Source organism: Melopsittacus undulatus, chromosome 10 (genome assembly GCF_012275295.1).
Source record: "Melopsittacus undulatus isolate bMelUnd1 chromosome 10, bMelUnd1.mat.Z, whole genome shotgun sequence".
NCBI lineage: Eukaryota > Metazoa > Chordata > Aves > Psittaciformes > Psittaculidae > Melopsittacus > Melopsittacus undulatus.
Genome location: NC_047536.1, coordinates 26,004,463 through 26,019,398, shown reverse-complemented (window position 1 = coordinate 26,019,398; position 14,936 = coordinate 26,004,463). Strand labels below are relative to the sequence as shown.

The 14,936-nt window shown below is 43.7% G+C and overlaps 1 protein-coding gene across 2 annotated transcripts in view; it reads right to left on the bottom strand.

Moving 5' to 3' along the window:
• The window catches only part of BMP7 (bone morphogenetic protein 7), a 46,880-nt gene extending 34,390 nt beyond the window's left edge, over positions 1 to 12,490 (bottom strand). The window contains exon 1 of one of the 2 annotated variants that reach the window (XM_005147599.3): positions 11,965 to 12,490. In XM_005147599.3, coding sequence (XP_005147656.2) covers positions 11,965 to 12,475 — 511 coding nt within the window. In that variant the 5' untranslated portion in view covers positions 12,476 to 12,490. The remainder of the gene's footprint in view (positions 1 to 11,964) is intronic. The other variant, XM_034067044.1, reaches the window with a different exon arrangement.
• Positions 12,491 to 14,936: the final 2,446 nt, after the last annotated feature.

Genomic DNA, 14,936 nt, shown 5'->3' with positions numbered 1-14,936 from the left:
AAATAGAGTGTTTGAAGGAATGGGAGGAAACATTTTGGACAATAGTGATTACAGACCTCAATTTCTGCTTAAAAAGATACTCCAGAGTGCCCTTCCTTGTGCAAGTGTGACTTTGTGATCTGTTTCTCATTTGCCCTTGAGATTATCATGTTTCCTCTGTGCTGCCCAAATAGCTGGGGTCAGGTGGGGCACTGATCACAGCCTCCTGGGTCTTAGACCCAGGAGTCAGAGAGGAAGTCATTGTCCAGAAATGACCATCGCTGCCAACCACCACACATCCTCTCTCTGTCCTTTGCCTGTGATAGGACTCATAGCTTATGCATAAGATCTTTTTGCTTTCTAGGAATGTTTGCTATGCAACACTTTTATTTTTATTGAGAAACAGGTAGGGGACTGTTTATTCCTGTAATAACTGGGTATATGGGCTATATATGGGCTTAACTATGAATAGTTAAGATCTCTAAGTTGATGATATCCACACATATACCTGAGGTAGACATAAAATGCCAGTGTCTTAAGAGCGATGGCAGGTTTAAACTGTTATTTCAGAAATGTCATCAAGAAGAATCACAGCTGGTTTGGGTTGGAAGGGACCTTAAAGCTCATCCAGTACCAACCACCTGCCCCAGGCAGGGGCATCTTCCACTAGAGCAGGCTTCTCCAAGACCCATTCAACCTGGCCTTGAACACTGCCAGGGATGGGGCAGCCACAGCTTCTCTGCACACCCTGTGCCAGGGCCTCAGCACCCTCACAGGGAAGAATATTTATATACTTATATATTTATATATATGCATGTATAGAGTGTGAGTGTCCCGTCTGCACTTCAGATGTTGGTGGCCAACACCCAGGCATAACAGCACCTGAAGGTGAGGAGCTGCTTTCTTTTCAGTGTAATTCCCACCCACGATCCCTATTATACAAGAGGAATTTTTCTCTTGGTATGAGATAAGCCCATCAATGACATCAGCTGCACCTACCCTGCATACCACATTGTGGATTGCAGGGCTGGATTCCTGACACTGAGCCTCTCACTTGGGCTGGGCCACCCAGGCCTCCTGAGTCAGCCCCTAACAACAGCATTTTCTGTTTTGTTTTGGGTTTTGTGTCTTCAAACACAATTTTGCAATTGCAGTTCTGGGGTAAAAGATGAGCTGTTGTAATACACCCTTGTGTCCTCACATCGGTTTGGTATGAATGGAGGGAACACAGTGCACGTCCTGTTGCGTGCAACTGTTAAAAATAGCCCAGAAATGAGAGTATGGAGTTGAGGACAGTGCCTCTCAAGAGCAGGAATACACATGGTTCCTCTCCATCTCAATCTGTACTGTCTAGCAGTCATTACTCTCTTATTGGACTACAACTGCTAACATGGGGAGGAAAGGCTTTCAGCGTGTTATAGACAGGCTGACTTAGATTCTCCCCCTACTCTGTGATATTTTCAGTGAAAGCTCTCATCTCACAGTTGTGGACTAATGAGCAAAACAACAGGTACTGTTTTCTGAAACAGGATTTATGGTTTGCTTGAACATTTTTCTGCATCATTCTGGATTCTTCCAGGTATTTCTGTATTCCCTGTGTCAGGTAACATAATGTAGTGTAACACTTAGAGATGCCTATTGATGTGGAGTCTAGTATTCTTGTAATTTGATTATAATGCATGCCACCAAGTTGCAGGAAGTATTGTATTCAGAGGTCAAAGTTGCGTTCACGCCAATGGCAGAAGTTTTACACCACATGTCTGATTCGCTTCTTCTTTTCACCTGCCTCAGGAGACAAATGATTCATCACATAGTGCTGAAATATCTTCATCTTCAGATTTGGGCCAAGATTTAGGAGAGTGGTTACTCACAAGCTTCTTTTTGAGCTGAAGAGAAAGATCTGTGCAGAATGATTCTTTCTCAGCTCTTCTGCAGTTTATTACGAGTATATTTGTGTAATGAGGGGGCCCAGTAGTAATGTTGTTAAAATACAAGCGGGCACATTTATTGTTTCCTCCAAAAGGAAACAACCAATCTCTAGCAGTTCTGGTTTTTCCCTGCCTCAACTGCTTTATGTAGCCAGCAGACTGTGAGGCTAAAGTTACTTCATTTTTATTTCCTTTTCTTTTTGCTAAAAAGAAGGGAAAAAAATATCCCCTCCTTTCTCTTAACAAATGCTGGATTTTTTAAGGATATGGTCAGAAAGGGGAACTTAAACTCAGCATGATGTTTATAGTGCCACACAAGCTTCAGGAAAAGTGATGTGCAGTACTCTTTATTAACATCTGAAAAGTCCCTGTGGGATTATAATGACTGCACAGTAATAAACAAATGAAAGTACCAAGATTAAAATGTTCAGAATATTTTTAGCAATAGAAGCCGTGAGTTTTAACCTTTAGAATCAGGGAAGGAGCAGCTTGCTAGCATTGGTTATGTGGGTAGAAGAGACATACGATTAGGAGTTGATTCCTGTTAGTGGTCAATGATTAGCATTATGGCATTATAAATACTTGGCCGATATAAATAAGCTGTTAAAAAATGATAGTTTTTAAACCCTACTAAGTTGTAAGCACCAGAATTCGAATTTCTAAATTACAGTAATTTTTAATCTTTCATTTAAATGATAAAGCTGCATTTACATTCCCTTGGGGTGCTGAAGGGCTCATTAAAGTCAGTGGGTGTTTCAGATACACAAGCAGTGAAATACTACCAGCCCTGTTCCTAATCCTTACTCGGTAAGAAACTTGTCTCTCCATTGGAATTATAACTCCCCACTACTGATGCTGTATTATTTTATGAGCATTTTTTAGTAGTTCTCCCAGGGTTCTTCTGGTCTCTTTTAAAAAGTTTTACTGCCCCTGTGCTGTGCAAAGAACAATTGGTAAGATCGGAGAACGGAGGCAGCCCCACCGGTGCCAGCGAAACGAGGTGCCTGAAGACAGGATTTGACCCAGTGGTTGTAGTAACAGAGTCAAAGCTCAATCTAATTTACAGCCTCCCCAGACCTGGTGCAGATGCTGTGCCAGCCCCTCAGCGGGTGACTTCACTGCTGGATGGCCTGGTGCCAGGCTGCTCCAGGTGAGCATATGGCATGGTGACACCAGTGGGTTTGTGCCGAGGTGGAACTGAGCACTGGGAGCTGCAGCCTGATGAGAGGAAGCTTTCTGCTCATTTGAAAAGCAGTTGTGCACAATAGGCACAACTTTATAAAATGACCAGATGATCTTGAGGTCCTTTCCAACCCTAACTATTATTCTATGATTCTGTGATGCACTATAGGATCATCAGCCTCATCACTGCAATAGTGTTTCCTTGTCGTAAAGAGCCTAAGAAGGCACTTGCTTGTTTTAATTATTATTTAAGGGGAAGTGGTGCCTTCCCTCTCCTCCTCCCCTTTTCTTTTTCAAAAGGAAAGTAGCTTTTAAGAGCTTGCCATGAAGATCTAAGTTAAAGGATTTGCTCTACTACAAAGCCTGCATAGTTTCCCAGGCCAGGTGGACCCAATAGCACTGACTGCATGCTGAAAAATCTCATCCCCACCCTTCAGGCACTTTAATTGTAAGCCTTTCCAGATACACTGGATAAACACTGTCAAAATGAACCTGAAAGGGTTGGTAGTGGTGGTTTAGCCCTTAAATAATTATGAGTTTGTCTGTCTAATTACAACATAATCTTGTTTAAACTCGGATGGCTGTTTGCAGTATTTGCAGGATCTTTTAAATGAGGCGGAATCAGAAACAGTGCGAGACTGAAAATTTACAATTCTATTTTCAGGCAAGGAAAAAAAAAAAGAGAATTTTTGCTCTTGTAGAATTTAATTCAAAGTGACAACAAAAGAGTCCAACGTGGAAGCTACCGCAGAGGGATAAAGATGATAAAGAATAGCGTAGGACCTCCGAGATGCAACGGAAACTTAATACTCTACGGAGAAAAATTTTTAAGCGGTTTAGAAATAGTTTAAGGTAATTTACGGGAAGACTTGAGTGACAAAGCACATTACGTGAAGTGCCTTTCCTTCACTAGGCACTTTCTAAATTCTTTCTCTTTCATTTCTTTACTCTCAGGAGACTTCTAAACCCAGTGAACCAAAACAGCACTTTGTTTGTTGGTATAGCACAGGGCTGGCACAGATGGCAGACACGGCACCTGTTCCAATAAAACGGGAAAATAGAGAGATAAACCATAACACTCATTAGGAGGAATCTACCAAAATGTGAACAGTTTGTGTTTTGAATATCCTCTAGGAATAAAAGGAGAGATCCATAAACAGACCTTGTTTTCACCATCATCAAACACATTTGTTTAAAGGGAACATTTGTTTCATATACAAAGACAATATACTCTACTAAAGAAACTATGATTATGCTTGACTTAAAGAAAGCAAACAATTTTATCTAGCTACTTCTTTTAAAGAAAAAAGTATCTGTTGGCAGTTTAATCAAAATTGCTTCATTCCCTTATTCTTTAGTTGTGGCTGCTTTTTCTTACTTTCACGTTTTATCATGCTGAGTAATACACATTCTTACTATCTAGTCCATAATGGTCAGAATAACAACATAAACAAAAGCCCTTCTGCTCTTCCATTAATAAATAACTAGAATTATTAGGTGGGGAGAACTGTTTGGACAGTTAGCAACAAAATTCACTGCAAAATAGTTTTTTTTCCTGAGCACAACGAATATACTATGTAATATCTGATAGACAATCTAAAAACCTTAAATGAGAAGAAACATGAAGTAACAGATGCTCAAAGAATAAATATTTTCAGACGTTTGCCTTGATCATTAATGCTTGTGCTGTTCAGCATCCCATATATCTCTATTTCTCTCACGCGTACACACACAAGCATTAAATACAAAATGTCATGAAAATTCCTAAGTATCATTTAATGTTGGCAGCCCTGCACTGTAAAGCCATTTATATAAAACTGTGGTTGGCAGCTCTCACTCTTCCATGGGAACAAATTAACATCGGCATTCCAAACACAGGAAAGTAAGGAAATTAGAAACACAGTTTATATTTGGCCAGTGCTTTGAAATACTGTACCATGCTACTGATGTCAATTAATGAAAAGCAGAATTTTGCGGAGAGGGTCTGGTTTAGAAACACATTAACACACGTTAAACATGTTTGCACAGGAACTGGATTGTAAGCATCTTGGTTCCGAAACAATAAAGCCATTACACTAAACCTTGTAGTCTCAGAGTTGCCATTAATTCAATCCACTCAATCCGGATCACTAAAGGATTTTCACTGACTTCAAGATGTAGATAACATAAATGTGTAAAAGAACGTGCAAGGCACAGCACTGTGGGCACCCAAGAATGGCTCTCATGTTACCTGCTATAAATCAGGTAAATTGAGGTAGAAATAATGGAATTGTAGAACATACGCTCAAATAAAAAGGGCCTCAGCAAACTGTAGTTTTCATCAACAAAATAAGGATTTCCAAGAGATATCTGAATTACAGTCAGTTTAAACTTTGCTACCTGTGATCTTTTTCATAGCAAAGATGTTTACTGACAAAACCTTAAACACTTCTGGTTTTCACATGTACAACAAAAAAATCTAGATGGCAGTTTATCTGTTGGCACAACTCCACTGACTACAGTGGAATCACTCCAGCATGGAATTTGGCCCCGCAGTCTTTACAACACGCTGTTTATTTGTACTGTGATTCAGATATTTTGATACCAGGAATCTTTCACCACTGAAGTTTCTCCATATGAAATATGTCTTATATTAAGAAATATCAGATTCACATTTTTGTCAAACATTATTTGTTAAATTCTGTTTGTGGCAAAGATGGGAATTCAGCTGTACTTCAACACAAATTGGGCTAATAAAGATAAGGAGTGACTAATAGGATCTAGTTCATATTTTGATTATTTGCAGCAAAGGAAGCCTCCCTCAAAAACAATTTAAAGGTTAGGGGAGAAAACTGTGTGAAGTTCTAGCAATTCTACTACTGAATGCTCATAATTTCAACACGGGCATTTCTTTGGCCCAACTCTGTTCTCAATTGTACTATTGTAAATCAAGAGGGAGTTTATGGGAATTACTTTGGATGTACGGTTGTATAAATGAGACCATAGGGCCAGCTTCAGTAGAAATTTGACAATTAACACCAATGAAGACCAAGCCAAGAACTTTCTCTTGGGTTTCCATTTTCCAAACACATCCGTGCGTGGAACTTTATCCATGTGGTTAGTCCTCTTGAGTAGTCCCATTTACTTCAAATAGTTGTAGAATGAAAATCTTCATCCTGCTACTAATTTAAAAGGCTCACTCATTTCAAGTTCCTTCCCTTTAGAGAAGAAATATATGCATATAATAGCATATATTTTTGTATCTATAATATATGGAGTTAATTCACCTAAGTATTTTGATGAATGCCCCAGAGAGGAGGACTGTACCACTGAAAGAGGGCTTAAAATATCACGGTCTCTTAATGCTGTTTATCAACAGGTAGTCTCTTTACCTGGCATGCTATCAAAATTTGCTTACTTGTGTTCTTGCTCAGATGACTTCATCAATCATTGCAACTTCTCACTGGTATTCATCCAGTTAGAACAATTTAGAGGCATAAAACTAAATGTGTTATCATTTTAACAAGAAATTAACAGTCTCCATATAAATATTAGCATTTCCTCACTTGATTCAAGGATAGAAGCCATAACTGCACTAACACTATATTTGATTTAAACTAATTAAAAACAGAGGCTTTTGCAATTTAATATATTGATTTTACCAGTGGGACTTAAATCTTTTATAATAAGTGTACACAGCTGCACCACTCACCCACCGCCACTTTTAAACCTAATCCCTGCATTCCTCCTGACAATAACATGACAGGATCCACACATCCCAGTATTAGCCTTAACCCCGGTGACACTGCCAGAATGTATTAAACTAAAACATTGCAGTGTCCTATTTAAAAGGAGCCTGTCAACAGCTCTGACTAGGCTTTAATAGTTATAATCTGTATTTTAATTAATGTTTCCAACCACTTGCGTAACCTCCTCTCACACATCTCTCCCCCCTTACCCAAAAACGTGTTTCAAGCTTATTTACAGATGAAAATCTAACTCCTGGTTTCATGCTGCCTGCCCTAAGGCCATTAAACCTCCTTTGCAGCAAGAGTGCCGGGGGGGATGCACACACACACACTCAGTCTCAAGTAAAACCACCGCAAGCAGCACCCGGGTGGGAGCAGGTCCTGTACGCTTCACTTGTGCCTAACTCCCCTTACAAGCATCACAAGATCTGGCCATCAAGGCTTGTCTCCTTCAAAGCACTTTACAAGCTGTTGTGTTTTGGCTTTTAAACTACAATTCCCGGAGGGGGCTTCACCTCCCCAGGACAGGCTGTGTGGGAACAGAGGAAAGACCCTGCTCTGGGATAAATCCACCACACAGAAGTGGATGGGAGCATTCCCATGTCCTTTGTCGTTGCATGAGGACATCTGGGATGCTCCATTCTCTGCTCTCACCAGACCTGTGTGGCAGAGATAAATAGTTCCGTTCTGTCATGCTGCATCTGAAAATTAGGAAATGAATCAATTTCTCTCTAGATTAGCTCTGTACTTTCAAGGAATAGCTGCTGGTTACTTGCTGCATGGTCATTGCACTGCATACCTTTCGTTTGCTTCAAACTTTCTACCTTAGCTGATCTTATACCACTAAGTGTTGCATACATCCAGGCATATCCAGAACAATTACAGGATGTACCTGTTCAGGCTTGAGAGCTTATAATAGCACGAGGTGGAGGAGAGAGGTAAAAAAAGCTGAGGGTTTGGCCTAATGTATAGACAAACCATGTGATCGTGACCAGGCATCCAGGGCTAACATTTAATCTGCTTTGTTTCAAGTGGGAAATATGTGAAGATCAAATAAGTTCAAATCCAGGTCAAATATCCTTGAAAATCTTTGATTTATATAAGCAGGAAAATGAGGTTTAAAAGAAGTGATTATGAAAGGGTTACTAAAAACACAGCTGTACGCATACTCTTATATCTGAGGCTCTCCAAAGAAAAACTGTGTGACATCTATATTAACCTTTGGCTGTACACCAATGAAGGCCTGTAGTGAGCTGGAATGCGAGGCAGCCCCTTCCAAATTTTAACACAAGCCAGGTTACAGCTGCAAATGCCTGCAGCCCGTGCTCACTTTATAAAGTATTCCCCGAAGGAAATTTTTTAACTGTTATAGAATCTTTTTCTAATACCCTACAGTGTTAAAGCCTGTTATTAAAGGGCAAAGAGATGGTTCTCTATGCCAAACACTTGTCAACAAAAAGGATAGCCAGATGGTATGAAATAAAAGGAAACTTGGGGGCTCTTCAGTTTCTTGATTTACATTAACAAAAGCCACTTTCATGTGCTCCAAGAATGACTAATTCCCCCCCTTATTTTTTGCCAGGATTAAACAGTGTTGTTCATTTTATAATCAACCACGAGACGAATTAACAAATTGCATATCACTTGTGCCGACTCTCCTAACAAACATCCTCAGCAAGTCTGTTTACCAAGGCAAGATTACCCGCGTAAGAGCAACTCAATTATTTTTAGAAGAGAGCCTCTAAGTAATCTAGAGGATGTTTACTCCTTAGTTGCTGTTTATAAACTTGAATTTCAACTTGTGCAAAAAATGCATTGGGTTTTTTCAGTTCCTAAAATGGATTCATTTGTAAACTGTGCTTTGGAGCAGATCTGGAAGGAAATTCCAAATACTGAAATTATAGCAATAAATTTTATCAAATTAGCCAGTAATTAACTGACTAACTTGGACAACTGTGGCTAAATTCTCTTTTAATTTACATGTAACTTCATTCTTGACACAAATCCATTCCCCAACCATCGTAGCACAGGTGTAAGCTAAGACAAAATGCAGCCTGCAAATTAACTGCTTATAAATCTAAATCTAATTAATTGTCAAGATTTTACAGTAACATTACATGCTTAGTACGAAGCTCCATGCAACACAGCCCTGAAATGGAGCACCTGTATTCTGGTTCCTCCCCACCAATACCCAGTATAAATTCTCTGGAATCACTGGGAGGGGGGGGATGTTGTTGGGGATTTTTTACTATATAACCCACTAAATCTTGCAGTGTAAACATTATTATTCATATTCTCCTATACAGTAGTACAATCAGTAGACAAAGAATATGAATAAAGTAAAAAAAAAAAAAGAAGCAGGCTTGTAGATTAGCATTTGGAAGCCTGAAATTAACATATTTTGTTTATGGAAATTTAAAGGTATCATTTCTTTACCCACTTTTACTTCCTCCATTCTAAGATGAAGCTTTATTATGCTGCGACACTTCCTCATTGTGACGGTTCTAGTATAGTAATAAAAGCCTACCTGTGAAACGCAATGCTCGCAGAGTATCTCTTACAAAAGTAGGACACAGTTTAGTACAGTTTACATTTTGGAATTCAGCTCTGCTTTAAAAGGGATCATTGTAGAAAGTCTCCAAAAAAAATCAGTTCTACAACAGATCTTCTAATTTTCCCTGAATGTCATAGAAAACTGTACATATCAAAGCAGGTGTTGTATTTGATTATAGGCAGGAGTGAGTGGCTGGTCCAATTCATTAGAACATACATAAACAAGCCTGTCTTTGTCCTATAAAGATGAAAGACCGATGACTATAATGGGATGAAAGGTGTGCATAGTGATGAAGAAAGCTATTACAGATCTGTGTCCTTTTTAAACTCGTCCTGGCATGCACAGCTGACAAGGGAACAAAAAGTACAGATAAACCTCCAAAATGTGCCTTCCTGGTAATAATTCCACCTGTCTTCCTTAAAACTGCTGGATTTTGCCTGTGCTCTTACTACTCATTGATCATGCTGACAGCGATTCAATAACATGATATTTTACATAAAGAACACTTCTGAATTTCTAAGCTGACTACAAAACCCAGCAGGTTGAAATGAACAAATATATCCATTACAGTCATCACATCATATTGGGATGTCGATTATTGATTATATAAAGCTTAGACAGGTAAAACCTGCTCTGTAAAAAGTTCTCACATAGAAACAGACACATCCAAAATGTAATTTTTATTTTACAGTTCATGGATCGCTTCCATTCCTTTATATACAAAATAATCAGGGACCTGAGCTCCTTTCCTATAAAACCTCCATGGGCGGCAAAGGTGACTTTTCCTTACAGAGGAAGCATGGGACAGGAGTGCTGCCGTTTCACTCACACAAGTTGTGCAGCAAATAACTACATCTTTGGAGCAGAGCTTCCTCCCAAGGGCTAAACTCCCTTCAGCTAGATACATGTTTCCTAAAGGTTCTCTCCTCTATATCGAAACAGAAAGAGAAGTGTGAATTTCGCTATCTTTACTTCAAGAGCCTTTGTCTTCTGTTCGGGACTCCCCCTGCGCTCTGGCTGTACACGGTATAGGACCCAAGAACCACAGAGAACAATGTTAGCAAGATCACTCTTATCTCTAAAGTCAAATATTTGACTTCCATTGGTGCTTTTGGCTGCTCAAATATTTGATTTTAAATGTATCATTGCTGATCAGCTTAAGTATCTAGCAGCGATTAGACAAACATTGTAATTCCAAATGGAAAGCACCAGCGCTCTCAAGGAGCTCAGCAGCCCCCAGGCCAGATGCAATTCAGAGCTTCCCACAGTGAAGCTGACGGTCGTTAATAAGGAGGTGCAGCTCATGCAAACTAGAGATCTCCCACAGCGTCCCGTGTCTCCCTATCATGCAGGAATTGTGCCGGGATGGCTACCGTGTCTAACAATTATTAACGTGTGTCACAGAGCCTTTACAGCTACTGGTCTTTTCAAGTTAGTTAAAGTGCTGGGATTAGAGAGGTGGTGATTTAGGTGGTGATTTAATCTTTGTTGCCTCTGTAGTTCCGGAGAGTGGAAGTGTCCAGAACAGGGACATCCATAAAGGCGTCAATGGATTTATTGGCAATGGGGATGATCCCTAGTGGGTTGTACGCCAGAGATGAGCTCCTCTTGCTCTTTGCATGCCTCTTTGTTTGGAACAAAGATTGAGTTGATCTTGTTTTGGAAATGCTATTCAGATTCTCTCTTGAACTTGCAGGCACCCAATCTGTACGTGTGGTGGCTTCAGAGCTGCACATGAGGAGATCTAAAAATGGCTAGAGTGAACCAGGTCTATAATTATGTATTTAAAATAGAATGCTCATCCTGACAATGTTTTACTCAAATCCAGCCAAGTCAGTCCACACGGGTGTGCAATCTACAGCAAGGAAATGGAAATCAGATTGGGCCGTGGCATCCAATTAGAAAGGCCTAGCGAGCTGCATACAAAGCATGCCAACTTTGGTATCATTTGCATAAACCCATCCACATGTGCTTGTGAAAAGAGGCGAGTTAGCTGCATAAACTGGGGTCAACAGAAAAAGCTGCAGGAGTAAATAAGGATTTACCGTGGAACCTCTCTCAAGCAATTACAAAAACATGTGCAAGCAGCTCAGCCCCTTCGGCCGAAGGAACATGGTGCTGAGATGCTGCAGGGAACTATCCATCCAGGCAGCCCAGTGTATCCCAGACGGGTGCCATGCCGAGACCCATGGTCCTGCCTGGGTTTCATGTCCTCCCTGCCTGTGCAGGATGCAGGATAGATCTGCTCAACTCCTACCTGCAAATCCAACTTCTCAGGTGGAGCAAGAAACTCTCAAAGAGAGAAGACAACAAACTTAAGTGTGTTGGTGTGTGGGATGGAGAGCTTGTGGCTGTCCAAATGCTGTGATGGGGAGTCGAAGCCCTCTTCACGCTGGTGCCGTTTACCACCTCCAAGGGCCGCTACCTGCCCTGCCTTGCCCAAGTGGGCTGCCACCCGTCCAACCCAATGCGGCAAGAGCTCCCAGCCAGGGCCACCAGCCCCTGCCCTTCCCTTGGTGGCCAGGGCCCTGCTCCAGCCTCCCATGGCATGGTTCCCCACCCGTCACCCCGTGTCCAGCGGGCAGGCACTCACCCAAGTTGACGAAGCTCATGACCATGTCAGCCTCAGTGAGGAAGTTGCTGTCCTGCAGGCTGGCCAGGGGCGGCCCCTGGGTGCTGAAGATGGGCTTGTAGGGGTAAGAGAAGCCCTCGCCCTCCTCAGCGGCGGCCCCCGCAGCCCCCTCCTCCACGGACATGGCATTGTAAAGGTCCAGCATGAACATGGGGGCCGAGTTGTGCTTGCCGTGGAGGTGGGGCCGCGGGCGGTGCGGCAGGCCGAGGATGGAGAGGATCTCCCGCTGCATCTCGCGGCGCTCGGGGCCGCGCAGCCGCCGGTGGATGAAGCTGGAGTGCACCTCGTTGTCCACCGTGAAGTCGGCGAGGACGCAGCGCAGCCAGAGGGCGGGCGCGGCGGCGCCCAGCACCAGCAGCCAGGAGGCGGGCTGCCCGCGCCCCGCCGCCGGCATCGCGGCTCGGCGGCGGCTGCGGAGGGGCGGCGCGGGGGGCGCGGGGCTGCCCCGCCGCGGGACGCGCCCCACCAGCATGCGCGGAGCGGGCGCGGACGGACGGCGCGGCCCCGCGCTCACTGCGGCGGCCGGCAGCCCCCGCGGAGGCGGCGCAGCCTGCGCATGGCCCGGCGGCGGGGGCTGCCTAACGGCCCCGGCCCATGGACGGAGCGGCGGCGGCGGCGGCCCGAGGCGCTTCCCCCGGGGGCGGCGGCAGCGGGAGCGGTGCGCTGTGCCCGCGTCCCGCACGCCGCGGCGGAGCCGTGTGAGCAGTGCTGCTCGGCGGAGAGGCAGCGGGAGGTTGTCTCTGGTGGGAGGAGCAGGCTGGAAAACCCAAGCGCTCTCGCTCGCCCGCTCCAAACCGCTTGGGAGAGAAAATCCGTGTAACTGCCTAGAGGAGGAACATCTGATCAGGTTGCTTTGCAGGATGTTTGTGGAGGCTGCTCAGGCTTGGGGGAGAGGCTGAGCCGGTCCCAAGTGCTTAAATTAACGCGAACGTAATTAAGGAGAAGACACCCCAGGAGGGAGGGTGGTTTATGTATAAGGAAGGGGCCCAAATTCCCAGAGAGTGGCGGGATGCGAGTCTGCCCTTAGTCTGCACGAGCAGGAGAGCGCAGGCAGGCTGCTTTCCTCCACTTCCACCTTATTTTTTGAGTAAGTACAGATGAGGAGAGACTGCCCAGGACAAAACCAGCAGCACTGAATTATTTAGGCGGTGATGATGATACATGCACGCACGTAGGCACGTATGTCCGTGTGCGCAGAGCCCCGGGTCACTTTTTCCAGCTGGCAGCAAAGAGAGTGAATGCACTAGAAATGCTGGGGGGAATTACTATAGAAGAGTTATAAAAGCAGCAACTTTTACTTGGATTGGAACCATCAGCCTGTGCACACAGCTGGTTGATGCCATCACGTTGTCCTGCTCTCTTGCCTCCCACCTTCCTCCTGCTGTCTGATACACACCTTTGTGGAATACTGTCAACTTCTTAAGGCAGTGACTTAACTCAATGAGTGTAACATGCACAGTAATGGAGCCCCAGTCCTGATTAGTCCAAGTACATGTCTACTGCAACAGTAAATAACAGTAATAACCTCAGATAACAGATGTAGACTACTGCTTCCCAAATCTTACTTGGAAAGCAAGGGGAATGCAGGATGGAAGCGTTTATCTGGGTCACTGAATTCAGCCTGAGGTAATTTCAGAAACTATACATATACTTACACTAAGTTTATGCTGGCATTAAGATTCGTTCCTTAGGCAAAAGAAGAAGAAGAGCGGCAGGGGATAAAGGAGACCAGCATTGGTGTTTTGGTAGATGTTCATCTGATGTTCTCAAACCAGCAATATCCAATACTGGTCAACACCAGATCCTGCATCTGTTCTGGAAACTGATATTCAGCACTTCTTTTAGCTCTTTTTGGTTAAAATCCTAGTGTGAACAGGAGGTAACTAGTCAGGAAAGCTGCATGGGAAACAAACTGAGTGCTTTACTGTGTTTGCATGCACGCATGTGCACCTCTTAATAACAGGGAAACTGAGGCATGACATCAAAATGACTCACAGAGCTATTGAAATAGTGGTAGAACCAGCATTAAACTCCTAGCTCAGTCCTAACACATGATTAGCAATGTCTGAAGCTTGGTGAGAGTGGGGGGGGGGGGGGGGGGGGGAGGGGGGAGAGGTTGTGAAACCACATCCACCTTGGGTAACATGAGAGTACTTGCTAAACTCACTGGTGCTAAGGGGGGTGCTCAGATGCCAGCCCTGTAGTTGCCTTCCCATTGCTCCCCACCAAGGAAAATACCAGGACCTGAGCAGTTGCACTGTGGATGCCCAGTTAAGATCAAACTCCAGCACCTTTTGTGCTTCCTGAGGAGCAGCATTAACTTGCTCTTACCCGGCAAGTATTTCCCTAAATTTCTCTCCTGCCAAAGGTGTGGTTTCTAGATCAATTTAAACTGATCTAAAGCCAGGCTCCTCCTGAGAGAGATGTTTTCCTCTCATCCCACCCTAGCCTGGACCTTCAGCTGTTCAGCCTCACCCCTCCCCAAGGCCGGTGCTAACACTTGCAGCCACACACAGGTCAGGAACCTGATTCTGGTTTTAGAAGTAATCTCTGTTTTTAACCATTTATGAATTCGGTTTTGCTGAATTAATTTACTGCTGGGTCAGCTCCTCATTCTGACTGACACACTGCGCTGGAACTAGGGAGGCCACAGGAATGTGCAGCTGGGGGCAAGGAGAGGGTGTCTGGGCTGGGTTGCCTTGGGTCGGCTTGAACTGGTGGTGCAAGGGCAGGCAGATGATTCAGTATCCCTCTGCTCTCCCTGTCAATGGCAGATAAGGTGATTTCACTTTGTTCTTTGCTCCTCGTAGGCAGTTTGTTTTTTTCCAGTTTTGCGTGTTGGACCTTCCTCAAGCAGCAGCAGTGCATGGACAATGAGATTAAAAACGTATAAGGAGGAGTGGACTCAAGAGTGGGTGTCTGCAGCCTGAATT